The sequence below is a fragment of the Platalea leucorodia genome (assembly GCF_965183815.1).
Source record: "Platalea leucorodia genome assembly, contig: HAP1_HAP1_SCAFFOLD_425, whole genome shotgun sequence".
Classification (NCBI taxonomy): domain Eukaryota; kingdom Metazoa; phylum Chordata; class Aves; order Pelecaniformes; family Threskiornithidae; genus Platalea; species Platalea leucorodia.
The window spans coordinates 26,102-46,289 of NW_028121161.1; the positions used below are offsets into that span (position 1 = coordinate 26,102).

General features: G+C 68.3%; 1 protein-coding gene across 1 annotated transcript in view; it reads right to left on the reverse strand.

The window, feature by feature from the left end:
- Nucleotides 1–19,484, reverse strand: part of LOC309604171 (sarcoplasmic/endoplasmic reticulum calcium ATPase 1-like) — a 42,793-nt gene extending 23,309 nt beyond the window's left edge. Inside the window, 18 exon segments of the mRNA XM_082339082.1 lie at nt 2,210–2,341; nt 2,440–2,542; nt 4,715–4,803; nt 5,910–6,076; nt 8,503–8,587; nt 8,589–8,756; nt 8,758–8,802; nt 10,295–10,380; nt 11,126–11,206; nt 13,478–13,592; nt 13,595–13,609; nt 13,612–13,623; nt 16,010–16,051; nt 16,054–16,092; nt 16,095–16,121; nt 17,219–17,247; nt 17,250–17,300; nt 19,332–19,484. Of these exon segments, the coding sequence (XP_082195208.1) occupies nt 2,210–2,341; nt 2,440–2,542; nt 4,715–4,803; nt 5,910–6,076; nt 8,503–8,587; nt 8,589–8,756; nt 8,758–8,802; nt 10,295–10,380; nt 11,126–11,206; nt 13,478–13,592; nt 13,595–13,609; nt 13,612–13,623; nt 16,010–16,051; nt 16,054–16,092; nt 16,095–16,121; nt 17,219–17,247; nt 17,250–17,300; nt 19,332–19,449 (1,404 nt within the window). The 5' untranslated portion in view covers nt 19,450–19,484.
- Nucleotides 19,485–20,188: the final 704 nt, after the last annotated feature.

The window sequence follows — 20,188 nt, forward strand, 5'->3', positions numbered from 1 at the left end:
GGGACAACAAGGACACGGGGAGGACATTGGCATCAACGGGATGCATGGGGACGTGGAGTCATGGTGGGGACGGGATCGGTGGGGACATGGGGACAGCGAGGACATGGGGACAACGAGGACATGGGGACAACGAGGACATGGGGAGGACCTTGGGGACAGGGGGGACATGGGGACAACAAGGACATGGGGACAACGAGGACACGGGGACAACGAGGACACAGGGAGGACCTTGGGGACAGGGGGGACATGGGGACAGCGAGGACATGGGGACAACGAGGACACGGGGAGGACCTTGGGGACAGGGGGGACATGGGGACAGCGAGGACACGGGGACAACGAGGACATGGAGAGGACATTGGCATCAAGGGGATGCACGGGGACGTGGAGTCATGGTGGGGACGGGATCGGTGGGGACATGGGGACAGCGAGGACATGGGGACAACGAGGACACGGGGAGGACCTTGGGGACGGGGGGACATGGGGACAGCGAGGACACGGGGACAACGAGGACACGGGGAGGACACTGGCATCAAGGGGATGCACGGGGACGTGGAGTCATGGTGGGGATGGGATCGGTGGGGACATGGGGACAGCGAGGACATGGGGACAACGAGAACACGGGGAGGACCTTGGGGACAGGGGGGACATGGGGACAGCGAGGACACGAGGACAACGGGGACAACGAGGACACGGGGAGGACCTTGGGGACAGGGGGGACATGGGGACAACAAGGACACGAGGACAACGAGGACACGAGGACAACGAGGACAACAAGGACACGGGGAGGACAGTGGGGTCAACAGGACGTAGGGTCAACATGGAGCCATGGTGGGGACGGGATCAGTGGGGACATGGGGAGGACCTTGGGGACAACGAGGACGTGGGGACAACGGGGACACGGGGAGGACAGCGGGGTCAACGGGATGCATGGGGACGTGGAGTCATGGTGGGGACGGGATTGGTGGGTACATGGGGAGGACCTTGGGGACACGGGGACAGCGAGGACATGGGGACAACGAGGACACGGGGAGGACCTTGGGGACAGGGGGGACATGGGGACAATGAGGACTTGGGGACAACGAGGACACAGGGACAACGAGGACATGGAGAGGACATTGGTGTCAACGGGACATAGGGGGACGTGGAGTCATGGTGGGGATGGGATCGGTGGGGACATGGGGACAACGAGGACATGGGGACAATGAGGACATGGAGAGGACATTGGGGACAGGGGGGACATGGGGACAACAAGGACATGGGGACAACAAGGACATGGGGACAACGAGGACACAGGGAGGACCTTGGGGACAGGGGGGACATGGGGACAGCGAGGACACGGGGACAACGAGGACACGGGGAGGACACTGGCATCAAGGGGATGCACGGGGACGTGGAGTCATGGTGGGGATGGGATCGGTGGGGACATGGGGACAGCGAGGACATGGGGACAACGAGAACACGGGGAGGACCTTGGGGACAGGGGGGACATGGGGACAACGAGGACACGGGGACAACGAGGACGCGGGGAGGACACTGGCATCAAGGGGATGCACGGGGACGTGGAGTCATGGTGGGGATGGGATCGGTGGGGACACGGGGACAGCGAGGACATGGGGACAACGAGGACACAGGGAGGACCTTGGGGACAGGGGGGACATGGGGACAGCGAGGACACGAGGACAACGGGGACAACGAGGACACGGGGAGGACCTTGGGGACAGGGGGGACATGGGGACAACAAGGACACGAGGACAACGAGGACACGAGGACAACGAGGACAACAAGGACACGGGGAGGACAGTGGGGTCAACAGGACGTAGGGTCAACATGGAGCCATGGTGGGGACGGGATCAGTGGGGACATTGGGAGGACCTTGGGGACAACGAGGACGTGGGGACAACGGGGACACGGGGAGGACAGCGGGGTCAACGGGATGCATGGGGACGTGGAGTCATGGTGGGGACGGGATTGGTGGGTACATGGGGAGGACCTTGGGGACAACGAGGACATGGGGACAACGGGGACACGGGGAGGACAGCGGGGTCAACGGGACGTAGGGTCAACGTGGAGAAGGTGGGGACGGGACCCATGGGGACAGGGGGTCGTCAAGACATGGAAGACATCGGGTGAGGAGGGGACGGGAGGGGAGGGGACAGGAGGGGACGGGAGGGGACGGGAGGGGACGGGAGGGGACGGCGGTGACGCTTACGGAGTTGCAGGCGTTGGCCCGCTCCACCTTGGAGAGGCTGCGGACGTCGGTGTTGAAGACGTTCATCTTCTCCACCAGGCAGGTCAGGGCCGTCTCCGTCGCCTCCCCCACCTTCTCGTAGATGCCCTTGGACTGCGGGGAGACGCGGCGTCACCGGGGGGGGGCGGCGGTGGCACCGGGGGGGGGGGTGGCGGTGGCACCGGCGGTGGCACCGGGGGGGGGGGCGTCACCTCGTTGTAGTCGAGGGAGGAGTCGTTGCAGAGGGCGCAGATGGTGGCCAGCTCCACCAGGCCGTCGTACTGCCCCGCCTTCACGTGCTTCTCCTGCTTCAGCCTGGGCGGGGGGGACGGGGGGGGACGTTGGGGACACGGGGGACGTTGGGGACACGGGGGACACGGGGGACGTTGGGGACATGGGGGACGTTGGGGACATGGGGGACGTGGGGGACGTGGGGGACGTGGGGGACGTGGGGGACGTGGGGGACGTGGGGACGTTGGGGACGTTGGGGACGTGGGGACGTGGGGGACGTGGGGGACGTGGGGGACGTGGGGGACGTTGGGGACATGGGGGACGTGGGGGACGTGGGGGACGTGGGGGACGTGGGGACGTGGGGACGTGGGGGACGTGGGGACGTGGGGACGTGGGGGACGTTGGGAGGACGTTGGGGGGACGTTGGGGGGACGTTGGGGGGACGTGGGGGACGTGGGGGACGTGGGGGACGTGGGGGACGTTGGGGGGACGTGGGGGACGTGGGGGACGTGGGGGACGTGGGGGACGTGGGGACGTGGGGGACGTTGGGGGGACGTTGGGGACGTTGGGGACGTGGGGACGTTGGGGACGTTGGGGACGTGGGGGACGTGGGGGACGTGGGGGACGTGGGGGACGTTGGGGGGACGTTGGGGACGTGGGGGACGTGGGGGACGTGGGGACGTGGGGACGTGGGGGACGTTGGGGACGTGGGGACGTGGGGGACATTGGGGACGTTGGGGACATGGGGGACGTGGGGGACGTGGGGGACGTGGGGGACGTTGGGGGGACGTTGGGGGGACGTGGGGGACGTGGGGGACGTGGGGACGTGGGGGACGTGGGGGACGTGGGGGATGTGGGGACGTGGGGGACGTGGGGGACGTGGGGGACGTGGGGACGTGGGGGACGTTGGGGACGTTGGGGACGTGGGGACGTGGGGGACGGGGGGGACGTTGGGGACATGGGGGACGTGGGGGACGTGGGGGACGTGGGGACGTGGGGGACGTGGGGGACGTGGGGGACGTGGGGACGTGGGGGACGTTGGGGACGTTGGGGACGTGGGGACGTGGGGGACGGGGGGGACGTTGGGGACATGGGGGACGTGGGGGACGTGGGGGACGTGGGGACGTGGGGGACGTGGGGGACGTGGGGGACGTGGGGACGTGGGGGACGTTGGGGACGTTGGGGACGTGGGGACGGGGGGGACGGGGGGGGACGGGGGGACGTTGGGGACATGGGGGACGTTGGGGACATGAGGGACGGGGGGGACGGGGGGACATTGGGGACGTTGGGGACATGGGGGACGTTGGGGACATGAGGGACGGGGGGACGGGGGGACATTGGGGACGTGGGGGACGTGGGGGACGTGGGGACGTGGGGACGTGGGGACGTGGGGGACGTGGGGGGACATTGGGGACGTGGGGGACGTGGGGGACGTGGGGGACGTGGGGGACGTGGGGACGTGGGGACGTGGGGACGTGGGGACGTGGGGGACGTGGGGGACGTGGGGGGACATTGGGGACGTGGGGGACGTGGGGACGTGGGGGACGTGGGGGATGTTGGGGACGTGGGGGACGTTGGGGACACGGGGGACGTTGGGGACACGGGGGACGTGGGGGACGTTGGGGACGTGGGGGACGTGGGGGACGTGGGGGGACGTGGGGGGACGTGGGGGGACGTGGGGGGACGGTGGGGGATGGGGACACTGTGCTGGCACCCTGAGGGGCGTCCCAGGACCCCCCCCCCCCCCCCGAGTGCTACGGTGTCCCCAAGGACCCCATCGTGTCCCCTTGGGTGTCCCAACGTCCCCAAGGACCCCTCGACGTCCCCTTGGGAGCCCTGATGTCCCCAAGGACCCCCTGAGGTCCCCTTGGTGTCCCAACGTCCCTGAGGACCCCCTGATGTCCCCCTGGGTGTCCCAACGTCCCCAAGGACCCCCTGAGGTCCCCTTGGGTACCCCGATGTCCCCAAGGACCCCCTGATGTCCCCCTGGGTGTCCCAACGTCCCCAAGGACCCCCTGATGTCCCCAAGGACCCCCTGAGGTCCCCTTGGGTGCCCCAACAACCCCCAACACCCCCCTGGCTGCTCCAAGGTCCCCCAGGATGGCCACCAACGGGGACACCCCCCCCCCCCCCCCGCCCCCAAGAAGGGTCGTTACCAGCCCGGGGGGGGGGGGACGGGGGGGTCACCAGGGTCCCACGGGGGACGGGGACCCCCCGCAGGTGCCACCGGGGTCCCGCGGGCGCCAGGCCACTCACACGTCTCCCTCGGGGGCGTAGGTGGAGCCGGTGATGGAGAACTCGTTGAGGGAGCAGACGTCGCCCTCCACCTTGTCCACGACGAACATCTGGGGTGGGGGAGAGGAGAAGGGGTCGGGGGGGGGCGCCCAGGGGGGGCTGGGGGACCTTGGGGACCTTGGGGCACCCAGGGGGACGTCGGGGGGGCTTTGGGGATATCGGGGAACCCTAGGGGACGTCAGGGGCCCCTTGGGGACGTTGGGGAACCCAAGGGGACGTCAAGGGGTCCTGGGGGACCTTGGGGCACCCAGGGGGCTGTTGGGGGTCCCGGGGGACGTTGGGGCACCCAGGGGGGCTTTGGGGACCTTGGGGCACCCAGGGGGACGTCGGGGGGGCTTTGGGGACATCAGGGAACCCTAGAGGACGTCAGGGGCCCCTTGGGGACATTGGGGAACCCAAGGGGACGTCAAGGGGTCCTTGGGGACCTTGGGGCACCCAAGGGGACGTTGGGGGGTCCCATGGACCTTGCGGCACCCAGGGGGTCCTGGGGGACCTTGGGGCACCCAGGGGGTCCCAGGGGACATCGGGGCACCCAAGGGGACGTCAGGGGGTCCTGGGGGACGTTGGGGCACCCGAGGGGTCCCAGGGGACGTTGGGGCACCCAAGGGGACATCAAGGGGTCCTGGGGGACATTGGGGAACCCAAGGGGATGTTGGGGGTCCCATGGACCTAGGGGCACCCAGGGGGTCCCGGGGGGTGTTGGGGCACCCAGGGGGGCTTTGAGGACCTTGGGGCACCCAATGGGACATCAAGGGGTCCTGGGGGACGTTGGGGCACCCAAGGGGACGTTGGGGGTCCTTGGGGCACCCAAGGGACTGTTGGGGGTCCCGGGGGACATTGGGGCACCCAGGGGGACGTCAGGGGGTCCCGGGGGACCTTGGGGCACCCAGGGGGGGCTTTGGGGACCTTGGGGACCTTGGAGCACCCAAGGGGACATCAAGGGGTCCTGGGGGACGTTGGGGCACCCAAGGGGCTGTTGGGGGTCCCATGGACCTTGGGGCACCCAGGGGGTCCCGGGGGGCGTTGGGGCACCCAGGGGGCTGTTGGGGGTCCCGGGGGACGCTGGGGCACCCAGGGGGTCCCAGGGGACCTTGGGGCACCCAGGGGGCTGTTGGGGGTCCTGGGGGAGGTCGGGGCACCCCGCGCCGGCCCCCACCTTGCAGACGGACATCTGGTTGGTGGTGAGGGTGCCGGTCTTGTCGGAGCAGATGACGGAGGTGCAGCCCAGGGTCTCCACCGAGGGCAGGCTGCGCACGATGGCGTTCTTCTTGGCCATGCGCCGGGTCCCCAGCGCCAGGCAGGTGGTGATGACGGCCGGCAACCCTACGGCGAGGTGGCCCCTCAGCCCCGCGGCGCGGCCACCGGCCCCGCGGTGCGGCCACCCGCCCCGCGGCGCGGCCACCCGCCCCGCGGCGCGGCCGCCGGCCCCGCGTGGGGCCGGGGAGAGGTGACGGCCCCCCAGAGCGTCAAGAAAGGGCGCTGGAAGCCCCTATAGGAGCCAGGGTGGACGGCGTAAGGGCATATAGGGTCAAGGAAGGGCATTATAGCCCCCCGAGGGCTCGATGGCGACGTTCTGAACCCCTATGGGACCGAGGAGGGACGTTATAAACCCCTATAGGACCAAGGAGGGACGTTATAAACCCCTATAGGACCAAGGAGGGATGTTATAAACACCTATAGGACCAAGGAGGGACGTTATAAACGCCTATGGGATCAAGGAGGGACGTTATAAACCCCTATAGGACCAAGGAGGGACGTTATAAACCCCTATAGGACCAAGGAGGGACGTTATAAACCCCTATAGGACCAAGGAGGGACGTTATAAACCCCTATAGGACCAAGGAGGGACGTTATAAACCCCTATAGGACCAAGGAGGGACGTTATAAACCCCTATGGGATCAAGGAGGGACGTTATAAACCCCTATAGGACCAAGGAGGGACGTTATAAACCCCTATAGGATCAAGGAGGGACGTTATAAACCCCTATGGGACCGAGGAGGGACGTTATAAACCCCTATGGGATCAAGGAGAGACGTTATAAACCCCTATGGGACCGAGGAGGGACGTTATAAACCCCTATGGGATCAAGGAGGGACGTTATAAACCCCTATGGGACCGAGGAGGGACGTTATAAACCCCTATGGGATCAAGGAGGGACGTTATAAACGCCTATAGGACCAAGGAGGGACGTTATAAATGCCTATAGGATCAAGGAGGGACGTTATAAACGCCTATAGGATCAAGGAGGGACGTTATAAACGCCTATAGGACCAAGGAGGGACGTTATAAACGCCTATAGGATCAAGGAGGGACGTTATAAACGCCTATAGGATCAAGGACAGACATTATAAACGCCTATAGGACCAAGGACGGACGTTATAGGCCCATAGGGGACCACGGACAGACATCATAGGCCCATAGGGGACCACGGACGGACGTTATAGGCCCATATAGGACCATAGATGGACATTTTAGGCCCATAAAGGACCACAGATGGACATTATAGGCCCATGGGGGATCAAGGTATGGATGTTATAGGCCCATAGGGGATCGAGAACGGCCATTATAGGCCCATAGGGGATCGAGAACGGCCATCATAGGCCCATAGGGGACCACGGACGGCCATCATAGGCCTGTAGAGGACCACAGATGGACATTATAGGCCCATAGGGGACCCTGGGCGGCCATCATAGGCCCATAGGTGACCACAGACGGCCATCATAGGCCCATAGGGGACCCCGGACGGCCATTATAGGCCCATAGGGGACCCCGGGCGGCCATTATAGGCCCATAGGTGACCACAGACGGCCATTATAGGCCCGTAGGGGACCACGGATGGCCATTATAGGCCCCGTAGGGGACCATGGCCATTATAGGCCCGTAGGGGACCCCCGGGCGGCCATCATAGGCCCGCAGGGGACCACGGCCATTATAGGCCCATAGGGGACCCCGGGCGGCCATCATAGGCCCGCAGGGGACCCCGGGCGGCCATTATAGGCCCGTAGGGGACCCCGGGCGGCCATTATAGGCCCCATAGGGGGACCCCGGGCGGCCATTATAGGCCCGTAGGGGACCCCGGGCGGCCATTATAGGCCCATAGGTGACCACAGACGGCCATCATAGGCCCATAGGGGACCCCGGGCGGCCATTATAGGCCCATAGGGGACCCCGGGCGGCCATCATAGGCCCGTAGGGGACCACGGCCATTATAGGCCCATAGGGGACCACGGTACGGACATCATAGGCCCATAGGGGACCACGGCCATCATAGGGCCCCATAGGTGACCACAGACAGCCATTATAGGCCCATAGGGGACCACGGATGGACATCATAGGCCCATAGGGGACCCCGGGTGGCCATTATAGGCCCATAGGGGACCACGGACGGCCATTATAGGCCTGCAGGGGACCCCGGGCGGCCATTATAGGCCCGTAGGGGACCCCGGGCGGCCATCATAGGCCCATAGGGGACCCCGGACGGCCATTATAGGCCCGTAGGGGACCCCGGGCGGCCATCATAGGCCCATAGGGGACCCCGGACGGCCATTATAGGCCCGTAGGGGACCCCGGACGGCCATCATAGGCCCATAGGGGACCCCGGACGGCCATTATAGGCCCATAGGGGACCCTGGGTGGCCATTATAGGCCCATAGGGGACCCCGGGCGGCCATTATAGGCCCATAGGGGACCCCGGGCGGCCTTCAGGAAGCCCTCGGAGCGGGAGGAGGGGCCCGAGGAGGCCGCAGACCTTCAGGGATGGCGGCCACGGCCAAGGCGACGGCGATCTTGAAGTAGTAAATGGCGCCGCGGATCCAGGAGCCGCCGTGGACGGGGGTCGTTGAAGTGGCCGATGTTGATGAGCCAGACGGCCACGCAGATGAGGGAGATGACCTTGGAGAGCTGCTCCCCGAACTCGTCCAGCTTCTGCTGCAGCGGCGTCTTGTCCTGCTCGGTGGCCGCCATCTCGTCCCGGATCTTCCCGATCTCCGTGTTCACCCCCGTGGGCCACCACGATGCCCACGGCTTTGCCGGCCCCGATGTTGGTGCCCTGGGGGGGGGGTGGGGGAGGGGGGTTATGGGGGTGGTGGGGACAGCGGGGGACGGGTGGTGGGGACGCGTGGTGGGGACGGGGTGGGGACGCGTTGGTGGGGACGCGTGGTGGGGACGCGAGGTGGGGACGCGAGGTTGGGGACGCGAGGTGGGGACGCGGTGGGGACACGCGGTGGGGACACGCGGTGGGGACATGGGGGTGGGACATGAGGGACACGGTAGGGACACGTGGTGGGGACACGTGGTGGGGACACGGTGGGGACACATGGTGGGACGTGGGGGACGCGTGGTGGGACGTGGTGGGGACACGTGGTGGGGACGTGGTGGGGACGCGTGGTGGGGACGCGTGGTGGGGACGCGTGGTGGGGACGCGTGGTGGGGACGTGGGGGATGCGTGGTGGGACGTGGTGGGGACGCGTGGTGGGGACGCGTGGTGGGGACGTGGGGGACGCGTGGTGGGACGTGGTGGGGACGTGGAGGGGACGCGTGGTGGAGGGACACGGGGGACATGGGGTGGTGACACGGGGGACGCAGTGGTGACACCAGGGGCCACGGTGGTGGGACACGGGGGACACGCGGTGGGACGCGGAGGTGGGATGTGGTGGGGGGACGGGGTGACACGGTGACGGGGTGACACGGGTGACACAGGTGATGGGGTGACAGGGTGACACAGTGACGGGGTGACAGGGTGACACGGGTGACGGGGCAACACAGGTGACAGGGTGACACAGGTGACAGGGTGACATGGGCGATGGGGTGACGGGGTGACACGGTGACGGGGTGACACGGGTGACGGCAGGGTGACGGGGTGACAGGATGACACGGGTGACAGGGTGACAGGGTGACACAGGTGATGGGGTGACGGGGTGACACGGGTAACAGTGACGGGGTGACGGGGTGACAAGGTGATGGGGTGACAGGGGTGACAGGGCGACATGGGTGACGGGGTGACACGGGTGACGGGGTGACGGGGTGATGGGGTGACGGGGTGACACGGGTGACGGGGTGACGGGGTGATGGGGTGACGGGGTGACACGGGTGACAGGGTGACATGGGTGACGGGTGACAGGGTGACGGGTGACAGGGTGACACGGGTGACAGGGTGACAGAGTGACATGGTGACAGAGTGACAGGGTGACAGGGTGACAGGGTGACACGGGTGACGGGTGACAGGGTGACGGGTGACAGGGTGACGGGTGACAGGGTGACACGGGTGATGGGGTGACAGGGTGATGGGGTGACACAGGTGATGGGGGTGACGGGGTGACAGAGTGACATGGTGACAGGGTGACACGGGTGACAGGGTGACAGGGTGACACGGGTGACGGGGTGATGGAGTGACAGGGTGATGGGGTGACACAGGTGATGGGGTGATGGGGGTGACGGGGTGACGGGGTGACAGGGTGACACGGGTGACACGGGTGACGGGTGACAGGGGTGACGGGGTGACGGGTGACACAGGTGACACGGGTGACGGGGTGACGGCTCACGGAGAAGAGCATGTTCTTCTTGTCCTGGTTGACGGCGCGGGGGTCGGGCACCGGCTCCGTGTGCTTGATCACCGACACCGACTCCCCTGGGGGGCAGCGCCCGCGGGGGCCGTCCCAGCGCCACCAGTGCCTCCCAGTGCCCCCCAGTGCCCCCCAGTCCACCCCAGTCCACCCCAGTGCCTCCAGTCCCTCCCAGGGCCCCCCAGTCCCCTCCAGTCGCTCCCAGCACCCCCAGACCCTCCCAGTCCATCCCAGTCCCTCCCCAGTGCCCCCCAGTCCTCTCCAGTCCCTCCCAGTGCCCCCCAGTCCCTCCCCAGTGCCCCCCAGTCCTCTCCAGTCCCTCCCAGTGCCCCCCAGTCCCTCCCAGTGCCCCCCAGTCCCCTCCAATCCCTCCCAGTGCCCCCCAGTCCCTCCTAGTCCATCTCAGTCCCTCCCAGTCCCCTCCCAGTCTCTCCCAGTCCCTCCCCAGTGCCCCCCAGTCCTCTCCAGTCCCTCCCAGTGCCCCCCAGTCCCTCCACTACCTTCTAGTCCATCTCAGTCCCTCCCAGTCTCTCCCAGTCCATCCCAGTCCCTACCAGTCCCTCCCAGTCCACCCCCCTCCCCCCCAGTCTGCCCTAGTCCCCTCCCAGTTCCCCCCAGTTTCTCCCAGTCCCCTCCCAGTCTGTCCCAGTCCCTCCCAGTCCCCCCCTAGTCCCTCACAATCTGTCCCAGTCCATCCCAGTCCCTCCTAATCTGTTCCAGTCCCCTCCAGTCCATCCCAGTCCCCTCCAGTCCATCCCAGTGCCCTCCCAGTCCATCCCAGTCCCCTCCCAGTCCATCCCAGTGCCGTACCAGTGAGGATGGACTGGTCCACCCGCAGCGTCGTCGACTTGATGGAGATGATGCGGATGTCAGCCGGGACCTTGTCTCCCAACTGGGGGTTACTGGGAGCACTGGGAGGGGCTACTGGGAGCCCCTGGGGGTTACTAGCCAATATTGGGAGTTACTGGGGGCTACTGGGAGCTACTGGGGGTTACTGGGAGCTGCCAGCAGTTACTGGGGGTTACTGAGAACTACAAGGGGTTACTGGGGCTACTGGGAGCTCCCAGAGCTTACTGGGCGATATTGGGAGTTACTGGGGGATCCTGGGAGCTACTGGGAGCTACTGGACGTTACTGGGAGCTACTGGAGGTTACTGGGAGCTACGGGGATCTCCTAGAGGTTACTGGGCGATATTGGGAGTTACTGGGGGATCCTGGGACCTACTGGGAGCTACTAGAGGTTACTGGGACCTACTGGAGGTTACTGGGAGCTACTGGGATCTCCTAGAGGTTACTGGGTGATATCGGGAGTTACTGGGTGACATTGGGACCTACTGGGAGCTACTGGAGGTTACTGGGAGCTACTGGGATCTCCTAGAGGTTACTGGGCGATATTGGGAGTTACTGGGGGATCCTGGGACCTACTGGGAGCTACTGGAGGTTACTGGATGATATTGGGAGTTACTGGGGGATCCTGGGACCTACTGGGAGCTACTAGAGGTTACTGGGAGCTACTGGAGGTTACTAGGAGCCACTGGGAACCTCCAGGGGGTTGGGGGGCTCCCTGGGATCCACCAGTGGCCTGGGTGGCCCCGATGTCCCCGCGTCCCCTCACTGGCCACCTCGGCGATGTCCCCCCCCGCGTCCCCTCACCGGCCACCTCGGCGATGTCCCCCCCGATGTCCCCATGTCCCCTCACCGGCCACCTCGGCGATGTCCCCCCCCGCGTCCCCTCACCGGCCACCTCGGCGATGTCCCCCCCCGCGTCCCCGCGTCCCCTCACCGGCCACCTCGGCGATGTCCCCCCCCCCCGATGTCCCCATGTCCCCTCACCGGCCACCTCGGCGATGTCCCCCCCGCGTCCCCTCACCGGCCACCTCGGCGATGTCCCCCCCCGTGTCCCCGCGTCCCCTCACCGGCCACCTCGGCGATGTCCCCCCCCGTGTCCCCGCGTCCCCTCACCGGCCACCTCGGCGATGTCCCCCCCGCGTCCCCTCACCGGCCACCTCGGCGATGTCCCCCCCCGTGTCCCCGCGTCCCCTCACCGGCCACCTCGGCGATGTCCCCCCCGTGTCCCCGCGTCCCCTCACCGGCCACCTTGGCGATGTCCCCCCCGTGTCCCCTCACCGGCCACCTCGGCGATGTCCCCCCCGTGTCCCCGTGTCCCCTCACCGGCCACCTCGGCGATGTCCCCCCCTGTCCCCTCACCGGCCACCTCGGCGATGTCCCCCCCCCCGATGTCCCCATGTCCCCTCACCGGCCACCTCGGCGATGTCCCCCCCCATGTCCCCTCACCGGCCACCTCGGCGATGTCCCCCCGTGTCCCCGCATCCCCTCACCGGCCACCTCGGCGATGTCCCCCCCCGTGTCCCCGCGTCCCCTCACCGGCCACCTCGGCGATGTCCCCCCCGATGTCCCCATGTCCCCTCACCGGCCACCTCGGCGATGTCCCCCCCCGCGTCCCCGCGTCCCCTCACCGGCCACCTCGGCGATGTCCCCCCCCGCGTCCCCTCACCGGCCACCTCGGCGATGTCCCCCCGTGTCCCCGCGTCCCCTCACCGGCCACCTCGGCGATGTCCCCCCCCGCGTCCCCGCGTCCCCTCACCGGCCACCTCGGCGATGTCCCCCCCGCGTCCCCTCACCGGCCACCTCGGCGATGTCCCCCCCGTGTCCCCGCGTCCCCTCACCGGCCACCTCGGCGATGTCCCCCCCGCGTCCCCGTGTCCCCTCACCGGCCACCTCGGCGATGTCCCCCCCCGCGTCCCCGCGTCCCCTCACCGGCCACCTCGGCGATGTCCCCCCCCGTGTCCCCGCGTCCCCTCACCGGCCACCTCGGCGATGTCCCCCCCGCGTCCCCTCACCGGCCACCTCGGCGATGTCCCCCCCGTGTCCCCGTGTCCCCTCACCGGCCACCTCGGCGATGTCCCCCCCCGTGTCCCCGCGTCCCCTCACCGGCCACCTCGGCGATGTCCCCCCCTGCGTCCCCTCACCGGCCACCTCGGCGATGTCCCCCCCGTGTCCCCATGTCCCCTCACCGGCCACCTCGGCGATGTCCCCCCGTGTCCCCGCGTCCCCTCACCGGCCACCTCGGCGATGTCCCCCCCCGCGTCCCCTCACCGGCCACCTCGGCGATGTCCCCCCCCGTGTCCCCGCGTCCCCTCACCGGCCACCTCGGCGATGTCCCCGGGGACGAGGTCCCGCGCCTTGATGCGCTGCACGGCCTTGCGGTCGGCGCGATAAACCTTCCCCATCTCCGGCTCGTACTCCTTCAGTTCAGCGCCTCGATGGCGTTCTCTCCGCGTTCCGCTCCTGCGGGGACAGCGGGGACGTCAGCGGGGACACCGTGAGGGGACACCACGGGGACAGCGGGGGACATTGGGGACACCGTGGGGGGACACCACGGGGACATCGGGGGACACCATGGGGACAGCGGGGGACACCACGGGGACGTTGGAGGACATTGGGGACACCGTGGGGGGACATCCTGGGGACATTGAGGGACACAGGGACATCGGGGACACCACGGGGACACCGGGGACACCATGAGGGGACACCATGGGGACATTGAGGGACACCGTGAGGGGACACCACAGGGACAGCGGGGACATCGGGGGACATTGGGGACACCGTGGGGGGACATCACGGGGACATTGAGGGACACCATAGGGACACAGGGACATCGGGGGACACCACGGGGACATCAGGGGACATTGGGGACAGCATGGGGGGACACCATGGGGACATTGAGGGACACCATGGGGACACAGGGACATGGGGGGACACCATGGGGACATCGGGGACACCGTGAGGGGACACCACGGGACAGCAGGGGACACCATGAGGGGACACCATGGGGACATCGGGGGACACCACGGGGACGTTGGAGGACATTGGGGACACCGTGGGGGGACATCATGGGGACATTGAGGGACACCATAGGGACACAGGGACATTGGGGGACACCACGGGACATCAGGGGACATTGGAGACAGCATGGGGGGACACCATGGGGACATTGAGGGACACCATGGGACATCGGGGACACCATGAGGGGACACCATGGGGACGTTGAGGGACACCATGGGGACATCGGGGGACATTGGGGACACCGTGGGGGGACATCATGGGGACATTGAGGGACACAGGGACATCGGGGACACCATGGGGACATCAGGGGACACCATGGGGGGACATCATGGGGACATTGAGGGACACCATGGGGACATCAGGGACACCATGGGGGGACATCATGGGGACGCTAAGGGACATCAGGGGACATCGGGGACACCATGGGGACATTGAGGGACACCATGGGGGACACCATGAGGGGAGACCATGGGGACATTGAGGGACATCCCCATGTCCCCAGGTCCCCACAGCCACATCGCTGTCACTGCGTCCCTGTCCCCAGCCCTGTCCCCACGTGTCCCCATGTCCCCAAGCCCCGTGCCCACGTGTCCCCATGTCCCCATCTCTGTCCCCGTGTCCCCCAGCCCCATCCCCCCGTGTCCCCACGTGTCCCCATGTCCCCAGCCACATCCCCCTGTCCCCCAGCCCCATGATGTCCCCATGTCCCCAAGCCCTGTCCCCATGTCCCAGGCCCCATCTCCGTGTCCCCACGTGTCCCCATGTGCCCCATCCCTATGATGTCCCCATGTCCCCATCTCTGTCCCCCTGTCCCCCAGCCCCATGACGTCCCCATGTCCCCAAGCCCTGTCCCATGTCCCCAGGCCCATCCCCATGTCCCCACATGTCCCCATCTCTGTCCCCACGTCCCCCAGCCCCATCCCCACGTGTCCCCATGTCCCCACGTGTCCCCACGTCCCCCAGCCCCAGCCCCATGATGTCCCCGTGTCCCCATCTCTGTCCCCGTGTCCCCATGTCCCCATCTCTGTCCCCACGTCCCGCAGCCCATGATGTCCCCCGTGTCCCCATCTCTGTCCCCGTGTCCCCATGTCCCCATCTCTGTCCCCATGTCCCCCATCTCCATCCCCATGTGGTCCCCATGTCCCCATGTTCCCCACGTCCCCCAGACCCATGATGTCCCCCGTGTCCCCATCTCTGTCCCCGTGTCCCCCATCTCTGTCCCACGTCCCCCATCCCCATGATGTCCCCGTGTCCCCATCTCTGTCCCCGTGTCCCCATGTCCCCATCTCTGTCCCCACGTCCCCCATCTCCATGATGTCCCCGTGTCCCCATCTCTGTCCCCACGTCCCCCATCCCCATCCCACGTGTCCCCATGTCCCCATGTGTCCCCACGTCCCCCAGCCCCATCCCCATGATGTCCCCATGTCCCCACATGTCCCCATCTCTGTCCCCGTGTCCCCCAACCCACATGTCCCCATGTCCCCACGTGTCCCCCATCTCTGTCCCCGTGTCCCCATGTCCCCACCTCTGTCCCCACGTCCCCCATCCCCATCCCCACATGTCCCCATCTGTGTCCCCGTGTCCCCATCTCTGTCCCCGCGTCCCCCAGCCCCATCCCCATGATGTCCCCATGTCCCCATCTCTGTCCCCGTGTCCCCATGTCCCCACCTCTGTCCCCACGTCCCCCATCCCCATCCCCACATGTCCCCACATGTCCCCATCTGTGTCCCATGTCCCCATCTCTGTCGCCGTGTCCCCCCAGCCCCATCCCCCCGTGTCCCCGCGTCCCCCCGTGTCCCCCCCCGTGTCCCCGTGTCCCCCCCCTTACCTGCCAGACGCCCACCACGCGTTGGCCACACAGGATGAGGATCGGATGACGAAGGGCTCAGCCACGAAGGCGGTGATGGTCCTCCCTCCCCCTCCTCAAACCACGCCAGCACCTTGGGGACGCGGCGAGGGGACGCGGTGACAACCCAGCTGTCCCCACCACGTCCCCACCGTGTGTCCCCCCCGTCCCCCCCCCCCCCCCGAAGCAGCTGCCGACACTTGAGACGACACCGGATCCGCGCCGAGGTCACCCCCAAGGACGCCGGGGCCACCGCCATCGTCCCCGGGGGCCACCACCGCCGCCATCGTCCCCGGGGGCCACCACCGCCGCCATCATCCCCCTGGGGGGCCACCACAGCCGCATCGTCCCCCTGGGGCCACCACAGCCGCCATCGTCCCATTTGGAGGCCACCACCGCCGCCATCATCCCCCTGGGGGGCCACCACGGCCGCCATCGTCCCCCCAGGACCATCACCGCCGCCATTGTCCCCCTGGGGGCCACCACCACCGCCATCGTCCCCTGGGGGCCACCACGGCCGCCATCATCCCCTGGGGGGCCACCAATGCCCACCATCGTCCCCTGGGGGGCCACCACGGCCACCATTGTCTCCTGGGGGGCCACCACCGCCGCCATCGTCCCCCTGGGGGCCACCACGGCCGCCATCGTCCCCCCAGGGCCACCACTGCCGCCGCCATCGTCCCTTTGGGGCCACCACCGCCGCCGCCATCGTCCCCCCAGGGCCACCACCGCCACCATCATCCCCTGGGGGGCCACCACGGCCGCCATCATCTCCCCAGGGCCACCACCGCCGCCATCGTCCCCGGGGGCCACCACCACCGTCATCGTCCCCCTGGGGGCCACCATGGCCACCATCGTCCCTTTGGGGCCACCACCGCCGCCATCGTCCCCCCAGGGCCACCACCGCCACCATCATCCCCTGGGGGGCCACCACGGCCCGCCATCGTCCCCGGGGGCCACCACCGCTGCCATCGTCCCCCAGGGCCACCACCGCCGCCATCGTCCCCCTGGGGGGCCACCACGGCCGCCATCGTCCCCCCAGGGCCACCACCGCCGCCGCCATCGTCCCCCCAGGGCCACCACCGCCGCCATTGTCCCCCTGGGGCCACACGGCTGCCATCGCCCCCAGGGGACCCAGAGGTGTCCCCGCGCCCCCCCCGGTGTCCCCGCGCCCCCCCCGGTGCCACTCACGAAGGAGATGCAGGCGGCCAGCAGCAGGATCGCACCAGCAGGTCCTCGAACTGCTCCACCACCAGCTCCCAGATCGTCTTCCCTGGGGACACGGGGGGGGACACGGGGTTGGGGACACGGGGGGGGGTTGGGGACACGGGGGTTGGGGACACGGGGGGGGGGTTGGGGACACGGGGGGTTGGGGACACGGGGGGGTTGGGGACAAAAAGGGGGGGGGGGACACGGGGGGGGTTGGGGACACGGGGGGGGTTGGGGACAAAAAGGGGGGGTTGGGGACAAAAAGGGGGGGACACGGGGGGGGTTGGGGACACGGGGGGGGTTGGGGACACGGGGGGGTTGGGGACAAAAAGGGGGGGGTTGGGGACAAAAAGGGGGGGGAGTTGGGGACAAAAAGGGGGGAGTTGGGGACAAAACGGGGGATTTGAGGACATGGGGGGGGAGTTGGGGACAACCGGCGGGATTTGGGGACACGGGGGGGAGTTGGGGACAACCGGCGGGACTTGGGGACACGGGGGGGGGATTTGGGGACACGGGGGGGGGATTTGGGGACAACCAGCGGGACTTGGGGACACGGGGGGGGATTTGGGGACACGGGGGGGGGATTTGGGGACAACCAGCGGGATTTGGGGACAACCAGCGGGACTTGGGGACACGGGGGGGGACTTGGGGACACGGGGGGGGGATTTGGGGACAACCAGCGGGATTTGGGGACACAGGGGGGACTTGGGGACAACCGGCGGGACTTGGGGACACGGGGGGGGGGATTTGGGGTCACGGGGGGGGGGATTTGGGGACAACCAGCGGGACTTGGGGACACGGGGGGGATTTGGGGACACGGGGGGGGATTTGGGGACACGGGGGGGGGATTTGGGGACAACCAGCGGGATTTGGGGACAACCAGCGGGACTTGGGGACACGGGGGGGGACTTGGGGACACGGGGGGGGGATTTGGGGACAACCAGCGGGATTTGGGGACACGGGGGGGACTTGGGGACCCCCAGCCCGGCCGCCGCTCACCCCTCCTCGGCCGGGAGCTCTGCGGGGACGGAGAGGGGACGCGTTAGGGGGAGGGGACGCACGCGGTGTCACCGGTGTCAACCCCACGCCCCCGTCCCCAGTGTCCCCCTGCCCCCCCACGTCCCAATGTCCCCCCACGTTCCCAACACCCCCCAACGTCCCCCTGTCCCCAATGTCCCCAACGTCCCCCAATGTCCCCATGTCCCCAATGTCCCCCGATGTCCCCCACATCCCCAATGTCCCCCGTCCCCCAATGTCCCCAACGTCCCCATGTCCCCCCATGTCTCCAATGTCCCCCGATGTCCCCCCACATCCCCCCGTGTCCCCCTCGCCCCCCATGTCCCCAACGTCCCCCCACGTCCCCCACGTCCCCGATGTCCCCAATGTCCCCCCATCCCCCAATGTCCCCGTGTCCCCCCCTGTCCCCAATGTCCCCCTCGCCCCCCATGTCCCCAATGTCCCCCCGTCCCCCCCATCCCCCAATGTCCCCCATACCCCCATGTCCCCATGTCTCCAACGTCCCACGTCCCCCACGTCCCCAATGTCCCCCACGTCCCCACATATCCCCCCGTCCCCAATGTCCCCCCATCCCCAATGTCCCCCCACGTCCCCGATGACCCCCCATCCCCCAATGTCCCCAACGTCCCCCCATTCCCCCAATGTCCCCTTGCCCCCCACGTCCCCAATGTCCCCCTCGCCCCCCACGTCCCCAAATGTCCCCCCATCCCCAATGTCCCCGATGTCCCCCATGTCCCCCCGTCCCCCGATGTCCCCCAATGTCCCCCCATCCCCCCATGTCCCCAATGTCCCCCCATCCCCCCATGTCCTCAATGTCCCCCATCCCCCGATGTCCCCCTCGCCCCCCATGTCCCCAACGTCCCCAACGTCCCCATGTCCCCCTCGCCCCAATGTCCCCATGTCCCCCCACGTCCCCAATGTCCCCCCATCCCCCCATGTCCCCTCGCCCCCCACGTCCCCAATGTCCCCCATCCCCAACGTCTCCCACGTCCCCGATGTCCCCCATGTCCCCCCATCCCCCAATGTCCCCCGATGTCCCCCCATCCCCCGATGTCCCCCGATGTCCCCCCCCGCTCACCGTTGTGCCCGTACTTCTCCAGGCTCCTCTTGACCTGCTCGGGGGAGAGCCCCACGTTCTCGGTCACCCCGAAATAGGCCAGGCACTCCTCCACCGTCTTGGCGTGGGCGTTCTCCATGGCGGCGCCGGCACAACCGGGGGGCGAGGGGGCAAAAAAACGGGGGGGGGGGGGGAGGGGCAAGGGGGGGGCCGAAAACCCCCAACGAAACGGGGGGGAGGGGGACAGAAAAAAAAAAAAAAAAAAAAAAAAAAAAACCCCCCGGGCGCCCTCGGGGGCCGACGCGGGGGCTTATGAGGGGCCACCCCAAGCCCACCCCCCGCCGCCGACGCCGCCCCCCGGCGCCGGCGCAGCCCCCGGCGTCACTCAACGCCCCCCATCCCCCCCCCCCCCATCCCCCCCCGGGTTATTTCTGGCCGTGACGGACAGGCGGGAGTGGGGCGCCCCCCCCCCCCCCCCCTTGTCCCCATGTCCCCCCCCCCCCCCAAATCCCTTTGGGGGTCCCCGAAAACCGGATCCCCGCCCGCGGCGTAAACAGGGATTCGGTGTCGCCCCCCCCGGCTCTGCCCCACGGCTCTGCCCCACGGCTCTGCCCCACGGCGGCGTGGGGCGGGGGTCAGGGGGTCGCGTCCCGGCAGCGGGGGTCAGCGGGGGTGGGGGGGTGGGGGGCTGCCCCACGGCGCGGGGGGGTGTTGGGTTCCCGCTGGAAACCCGAGCGGCAGCTGCCGCCGGCTCCGGTTACCCCAACCTTGGCCTTTGGCGGGGGCGGCCCCACGGCGGGGGGTCCCTGCCCCACACGGGCTGCCCCACGGCAGGCCGGGACCCCCACGCCTGCCCCACAGCGGGCCGGGACCCCCAC